An 8,425-nucleotide genomic window follows, 5' to 3' on the forward strand; every position below is an offset into this window, starting at 1 on the left:
TCTATTTACAAATTTGATAAGGTTGCAGAGATTTTTGGATTAATTAAACTTAATATATATTATAAACACAAAATATAGATAGTATATATAGCACCTAAATAAATGTAATGTAATGTAACTAAATATAATACAAATAAATGACATTTCATTTTTAATCATGTATTTATTCTTACAAATATTTTACTAGGATTTAAAGTTTAGAAGTTTAAATACTTTTTTAACACAATAAATATTCAAAATCTGAAAAAATATCATTTTTCAATACAATATTAGTGGAGACTCACATGTAGTTGTTTTTACGTGAAGGAGTTGATAGCTGAAAATCGTTAAATGATTTAACAAGTTTGATTAAATTGTAATCTAACCATTTTCAACAGTCAATTTCAGGTAAAGATAGCTACATGTGAGTTAATGAAGAGGTATCAATTACTGAAGAGACACAAACCTCATTCAATAGCATGCTTATATATGAGGAAGGCAGGCTCAAGCAATTTGTTGCGGATAAACCTTCTGGTGGAATTCCTTTGATTATCTGAAGATTTTCACAATTATCTACAATGAGTCTCCTGAAATTGTAGTATTCTTTGGTACTTCCAGGAAGAATTGTGAGGTCTAAATCTTCTAAAGATCTACAACATGTCACGGAAAGTGTTTCCAAGTTGGGTGGAAGCCATCTAATCCTCTGAAGATTATGACACTGATCCAAATTCAATTCCTTCAAAAGAGGACACTCCATGATGCAATCAGGAAGGAATGTGAAATTAACACGGAACAAGTCTAATTCTTCCATATACATAGAAAACCAACCAAATAAGTTTGGAAATATTTCATCTGATATAGTACACTGAGATGCATGAAGTGTGCTGTTTGAAGACTCAATCCAACTCAATTTTTCTTCACCTTCATCTTGGTTAGGTGTTCGACAAAACAAGATGTGTCTCAGTTCCGGCAATAAGGTAATGTTGCTCGGTAACTGAAGCATTCCACATTCAAACATTTCCAAGTCTCGAAGCCGAGTAAGATTTTGGATGGAATTTGGCAATTCTTTTATGGGAGTATACTGCAATCTTAGCCGTGTTATCTTTTCCATCTTGTCTAATATCTCTGGAAAATTCTCAAGGCTTGAACACCATGAGAGATCAAGTTCTTCAAGAGATGGCAACAAAAGGGATGGAAAGCTTCTGAGCTTACAACAACCAAAGGCATTAAGTAATCTAAGTTTAATCAAAAACCCAACTGACTCGTCAATTTCAATCAAATTCACACAGTATGAAAATGATAATTCTACTAAATTCTCTGCAGAAAATAGATCAGGTATAGCTTTTATGGCAGTGCAATCTAACTCAAGCTTTGTTAAATTCTCCATCTTTTCTAAGATTTTTGGAAAATTCTCAAGATTTGAGCAGCTGGTGAAGTTGAGTTCTTCAATAGATGGTAACTTAAGGGGTGGGAAGCTCCTAAGCTTGCTGCAACCAAAGGCATTTAATATCTTAAGCTTCCTCAGATTTCCAACCGATTCATCAATTTCAGTCAAACTCTCACAGTTTGAGAATGATAGTTCTTCCAGATTTGGGGTAGAAGATAGACTAGGTATAGCTTTTACACATTCAGCATCATCAAAATTCAAAACTCTCATGTTCACAAACTCCTGGAAAAGTCAATTAAAAGGAATCACATGAATGTTAGTTAATAGAATGAGTCATTCAATATGGCATACTTTTAGAACTTGCCTTGAGAAAATTGAGTGACATTAAGCGATTACTGGGTAACTTGAACAGGACAAGTTCCTTTGGACAAAAATTAGCTGGTAAAGAACGTGAAGAATATCCTGGCCATTCAAATACTCTCAAACTATTGGGAAGGTGATTGGGATCTTGCGAAAAATAGACATTTCGATTTATAAGAGTTTTGAGACTTTTCATATCTTTGAAGCCTTCTCCATCCCATTCCACCACTTGTTCTTTTGAGCTGGAAAGGTCTAGAACTATCATTTCAATTTTATCATGAATGCCCTGTCAACATATATCATTCAAGTCAAGTAAAGAAATCTAGCAAGAGCCAAGATGAGAAATCAATTCAGTTACATAGATCTTACATACCTTGTGTTTAAAAAATTGAACTATAGCTTCATAGGACGACAAGAGATAGCGGTGTCCATGCTTTCCTTCTTGTTCAATTTTCCTACCCATTTCATGTATCTTGTCATGTAATCTCACCTCATTGTCTTCAATCATTATGAGAGATTTCTCCTCCAAAAGTCGAATAGCATATATTGGGCAGAAACCATGATGTGCACGAAGCATATTGTTGACCTCTGTCCTACTGAGTCCTTTAAAGCAACAAGCAATGTCAAGAAACACACTTTGCACTTCTTTCTCCAAACGATCAAAGCTTCTTTTAAGTTTATCATAGATTTCTTTGCCAAGATTTCTTTCATAATGGCCTAATGCAGATTCCCATTCATCTGCATTTATACTACCCAAATCAGAACTTATTAATTCCAAAGCCAATGGATGCTTTGCACAATAAGTCACTGCACGATTTATAACATCATCGAAATGTGGATCAGCTTTCTTCTTCAGTTTCAATTCAAACAATTTACGAGCATCTTCAAATTTTAACCCATTTAACTCATATTTTGTTTCAATCCCATGAAGTCTTAGTACTTGTTGGTCTTGCGTTGTAACTATGACTCTGCTACCAGAACCAAACCAATCTAGCCCTCCAGCAAGTTCTTTCAACTGCTTTTCTTCATCAACGTCATCAAGAATCAAAAGAACCTTCTTTTGGTGTAGCCTATGCTTTATTAGTGGAACACCTTCACTGGGGCCTATCAAACTAATATTCTTTTCTCCAACAATGTCAAAAAGAAGCTTCGCTTGTAGATGTTCCAATCCATGCTTACTTGAATTTTCTCTCACGTTTTCAAGAAAGCATGAACTGTCAAATTGGTCAGCTATATAATTAAAAACTGCTTTAGCGAGAGTTGATTTACCTATTCCCCCAATTCCATGAATTCCTACCATGCAGACTTGGTTATTATTGCATCCAGGTCCTACATCCAAAAGCTTGCATACTTCTTGCACCGGAGACTCCAATCCAACTGGATGCTTTGCAACGCAGAGAAGAGTGCGATTGACATTTTTGGAGACCACTTCAATGATCTTTTCAATGAACTCAAATTCATATTCGTTCCTATCCAATTACAAAATTAACGTTACTATCCGAGTAAAAGTTGACAAACTTTTGATAACTTCTTATAGAATGTTATTTTCATCACTTCAATCCTTGAACTGTACCATCTTTATGCCAATGAGTTATAACTCAAATGGCATAATCTCTCTATACTCATCTATGACGTCGCATTACATAACATAAAGATGGAATCCTAAATTCTGAATTATAAACCCTAACTCTAAACTCCAAACTTCTGAATATTAAATCTTAAATCCTAAAATCTAAATATTATAATAGATAGAAAGTAGCAACAAGAAAGGTTTGAGGATATAAACTTTTAATAAAACAACTAATTTTACAAAGAAAAAAAAAATATTAAGAATATGGATGAGGTGGTTACTGAAATTTGAAACTGCTGCCGGACAAGTTAGCTGCTTGCTGAAGAGCTTCTCTCCATTTCTGCACGACGTGGTGGTCATTCCTACTTTGATGCTTAGCCATTGCCTTTTCGTAATCTCCAGTCTGACCTCGAACATCAGAAGCACTTACACCGTAGAACACCGGAAAAACCAACCGTCCCTTCGCCTTGCTGTTATCCATGATGGCTGCAAGTTCAAGCAAGCAGAATGCAGAATCAGCATAACCTGGAGAGAACACAGGGATGGCGGTTTTCGAATCTTGAATTCTCTTCAGGAGCGTTGGCGCGAGCTCCTCTCCTCTCTCAAGCTCTCTGTCAGCATAGAACGTCCGGATTCCCCTCTGTTTGAGAGCGTAATAGAGATTTCCGGCGAAGTGCTTGCCGGTGTCTGGACCTCGGAAGCTGAGGAACACGTCGTAGTCCCATCCGTAGTCTGAGGATGAGGAGTGGGAGGATAGTACCAGTGATAAACGAGGATCTCCCATGTTCACTTTTCCCTCTCTTTTTCACTACTTCAAAAACCAATAGATTTGTGATAAAAATAACTATAGATTTCCAACTATATAAGCTTACATGTCTCTTTAATGGTTGGTCATTTTTTAAATTTATTCCCAAACATTTTTCAATTAGTCGTTTAAGGGTTATAAATTAATCATTTTTATCCTTTTGTTATTTTATTAATAATTAAAAAATGTTAAGAAGTCTTTTTTATCAATATTTAGCCAACAACTTAATTTTAGTATAATTTATTTAGTCTAATAATCTAACAATATACTTTATTCCATATTTTTAAACTTTGATGGCGAACCAAGGATCAAAAACAATAAATTCTAACGACTCTGTTCTCGTTAAAAATGAGTTTTTCGAGACTTTTCTCTGTTTCAAACCAAAGAAAATCTGTTATAGGAGATTGTAGGTTTTGAGATGGGTTAGAGTGGATTTGAAACTTATAAGGGAGGCGATCAATTGCAAGAGACTTTATGACCTATAAAGCTAGCATATGATACGCAAGATAGAATTGTATGGAAGTTTGACAAGGAAGACATTTTTCAATTAACTCTTTTGTGCAGCAGGTGATACAGTCAGAAATAATCCTAGATGATATCACCAGCTATAGTTTCACCAGAACTATATAGAAATGTTTGGTTCTGCCATGAGTGGAGTTATTTATTTGGTTTGCTTTGATAGGAAGAGTTAATACTAAAGAAAGATTGCATAGGCTGAAAATTATTACACACAGTGATGACATGTGCGTATTGTGTAAAAAAGACATTAACATATTTACCACTTATTTTTTGGTTGTGAGTTTACTTGACAGATATGGTGTCAATGACTATTTGACTTTGGGAGGTTGTGGTTGGTTCCGGACTCACTAAAAGAATACTTTGAGAGTTGGATATGTGTCAATAACAGAAAAGAGGAGGTAACAAGTGACTCATTTGCTTCTTTGCCATTATTTGAAATATTTGGCTAGAGAGAAACAGACAAATCTTTAATAATAAGGAAGCGGATGTAGAAGAGGTTTCCAAAAAATCTTTGACCAGCTATAGAGGGTGGAGTAATTTGGATCTCTTTGGTTGTTGATGGCTATGCCCAAGATGACACTAGGAATTATTTTTTGTTTAATTTTGTTGGATGTTAATTTTTGAAATTTGGTTCTTTTGTCGCTTCACTTTTTTTGTGTTGAGCTTGCTTGTTCAAAAAAAATTCAAATGACTCTTTAGCATTCTTCTTAATAATTTTCACAAACAATTAATGATGTGAAATGTTAATTGATAACATACATAATCTCTAGCATGTTCAATTGAATACCGACCAAATATGTTTATAAAATTTTATTAGTTTAGTCCATTTTTCCAATTACATAAACCAAAATCTTAGTATAACCTAACGATTAAATTGATAGATTCTTATAAATATATTTATTCCACGTCTAGTTGAATATGTTAAGTGTCATGTATGTTGTTAATTAATTCTATATCATTAATAATTGAAGGAACTAGAAGTAACAAAAGGACAAAAATAATTAATTTTATTGATAAAATTTTTCAGGGATAAATTTATTAAAGGAACTCAACTTTTAAAAACTAATTTGACTATTAGTCTTTAATTATTTGAAGTTATAGATAGGATATAAAATTGCATAAAAGTACTTTGCCCAGCCTGGAATTACTTGAAACTAGGATCTATTCACATTTCGAAGTCAATGGTTAGGGTTTTTGTAATACAAATTAATGCATCGTATTCAAATATTAGGTGAGGACCTGGTTCATCACTTTAATATATTTACCAAAACTAAAGCATTGTCGATGTTGACTTGATGGAACTGTAAGAGTGATGAATCTGCTTATTTTATTAACGGGCTAGCATACATCAATCTGACACCGTTGAACGAGATCTGCAGGAAATTTTATATGAAAAACTTGTTATCCGCTATAATAAGAGCTGTTCTGTTTCGGAACTTCTTGTTTTTGTAAGTGTAACCCATTATGCTTTTAATGATAGATATAATTATGACATTAGTCATTATTTAATTATGAATCTAAGTCAACTTAACCCCACAAAACATAAACATTATGTACATTTGATTAGACGCTACTCCGTTCTCTGCATCTCTCTCTTAATTTGTGCAAGAAGCTCTTTTGCTCTCTTTTAAAAACATTATATAAGCCCAATCCACAGCTAGTCACAAGAATAATCCAGTGGATTGCAATAATCCTGTATTACAAATAATATAGGCAAATTGCTATAGCTCTAGATTTGTTCAGGAGCACACATAAGTGCATTTTATGGTGCCCAAATTTTGACAACAATTACAAGTGTAGTAAAATTTAAAGTCACACTTTTTTATTATTTGATAGTACTTTCTAAGTATTGTCAAGGTTTTAAGTTTTAACATTATCATGGATTCCCTTGGTTCTGTTAACACACAAAATATATAACCATAAGCACTTGAAAAAAATTGCTGTTAATAGCTGGCCACCCTCAAATGTTACCAATCCATAAATGAGAAATGCACAATTCTACAATTTTAATCAACCTTACATCATTGTCCAATACACACTTTCTCTGTTAACCACCAAAATCTCTCAAACAAAAGAACCATACATACGGAGTACAATTATGGGACTTAATGCAACATCCATTTTAACTGAAAATCATTTAGATTCATATGTACAGAACAATGGATATTAAATGTATCATTTATGATCAGAACTTATAAATTCCAGTCTTTTTCAATATTCTGAAAATTTTCTCGCAGTCTTGACCATTCAGCTATGATTTTTGCCTGAGTCTTCTTTGCCAAAGTGTGCTCTTGTTCCCATTGTGGCACATTCTCCCTTAATTCATCCAATTCAGCTTTAATTGTCTTTCCTTGCTCAAAAATCTCTCTCTTTCTCTTACGAGAGATGCTTGCTTTGGATTGAGAATCAGACATATTAGCTTTAATGGCATTGAGTTGCTCAGTTTCTTCCAAAAACCTTTTTTTGTTACTTTCCAGATTCATTTCCAATTCATCAGCTCTCTGCAAATGAGACATTATAGAATCAATTTTCTTACTTGCTTCACTGTAGTCCCTACTCCAATGAGTCAAAGACTGTGAAGCCTCTGATATTGCTTTGCTCATTTCTGTTGATATGCTGCCATGATCTGCAGATAATTTAGAGAGGTAATCTAGGTTGGCTTTAAAGATACTGCATAATTCAGGATACAACAAAATTGAAGCATCCTGGGAGAGGAATCTTTGTACAGATCTCAATGCTTTTCTGGTTTCTTCATCACTTGGAGTAGCGGTAACCAACTTCTCATGGGAATGAGAAAGCATTGGGATGTGAGCAACATCAAGAGAAGCATAAAATGAATCCATTTCATCATCATCATCAACAATCGTTTGATTTTCATCGTTCAAATATTTATCAATTGATGAGGTTGAGGATGCAATGCAAGTGGAAACTGGATGTACTTCTTCTACTCCAGCCTTGCCCTTGCCAGAAGATTTAGTATTAGAAGATTCACCTGGAGCCTTTTCTGTAGGTGCACCAAGAGCAGAAAGGTAAAAAGACATTTGACACCTCAATAAACTCCTTTCCAATTCTTTTTTATTTAAAAATAAAAAATTGATTTTGATGCACAATATAAAACAATTTTACCTGAATAACATTTCAGTCAAAATAACTACTGCGAATAATTATCTAAAAACCTTGGCGCAATTGGACAATTATTTAAAAAATTTTATATTGTAAATGCATCAAAATTAAATTTTTTAATTTTAACTATTTAACTTTATTTTTAATTAAAAATAAGGTTTGATTACTCTGTTGGTCCTTATAGTTTCGTAAAATTTTCAATTAGGTTCCTAGTCTTTTTATTAGTCCCTACACTAAATTTTTTTTAAATAGGTCATTTTAACCCTAATTGATTTAATTATATAGGGATCCAATTAAAACAAAAAAAAATTGGTATAGGAACCCAACTAAAAGAAAAAAAAAGTGTAGGAATCCAATTAAAAAAAAATTGATGCAAGGATTCAATTAAAAAGAAAAAAAGTATAGAGACCTAATTACAAATTTCGCAAAATTATAGAGACCAAAAAAATAATTAAACCTTAAAAATAAAATACAATTAAACCATTGTTAAATAATTTATTTTCTTCTTGTACTTTGAGTTTCTAATTTCACTTATTTTATTTGTATCCCAAGGGATTAATAGGCAAATTTGGTAAATTTGCTCCTTAAAGATAAGTCATTTTCTAAATTTATTTTTGAAAAATTTTATTAATTAAGTTAATCCTTAGAAATTATAAATTAATGTTAGGAGACTATCAGAACT

The 8,425-nt window shown here is 33.0% G+C and overlaps 2 protein-coding genes across 6 annotated transcripts in view; both read right to left on the reverse strand.

Annotated features, from left to right (window-relative positions):
• Positions 276–8,425, reverse strand: part of LOC107641423 (probable disease resistance protein RPP1) — a 17,630-nt gene continuing 9,480 nt past the window's right edge. Inside the window, exons 2-5 of the mRNA XM_021103113.1 lie at positions 3,578–3,821; positions 2,100–3,195; positions 1,731–2,012; positions 276–1,648 (exon numbers count right to left, since the gene is read on the reverse strand). Of these exons, the coding sequence (XP_020958772.1) occupies positions 398–1,648; positions 1,731–2,012; positions 2,100–3,195; positions 3,578–3,821 (2,873 nt within the window). The 3' untranslated portion in view covers positions 276–397. The remainder of the gene's footprint in view (positions 1,649–1,730; positions 2,013–2,099; positions 3,196–3,577; positions 3,822–8,425) is intronic.
• Positions 6,558–8,425, reverse strand: part of LOC107644632 (TMV resistance protein N) — a 10,280-nt gene continuing 8,412 nt past the window's right edge. For all 5 annotated transcript variants that reach the window (XM_021103111.1, XM_016348531.2, XM_021103110.1 and 2 more), the window contains one exon: positions 6,558–7,624. In XM_021103111.1, the coding sequence (XP_020958770.1) occupies positions 6,813–7,624 (812 nt within the window). In that variant the 3' untranslated portion in view covers positions 6,558–6,812. The remainder of the gene's footprint in view (positions 7,625–8,425) is intronic.

This window comes from Arachis ipaensis, chromosome B05, assembly GCF_000816755.2.
Source record: "Arachis ipaensis cultivar K30076 chromosome B05, Araip1.1, whole genome shotgun sequence".
Taxonomy (NCBI): Eukaryota; Viridiplantae; Streptophyta; class Magnoliopsida; order Fabales; family Fabaceae; genus Arachis; species Arachis ipaensis.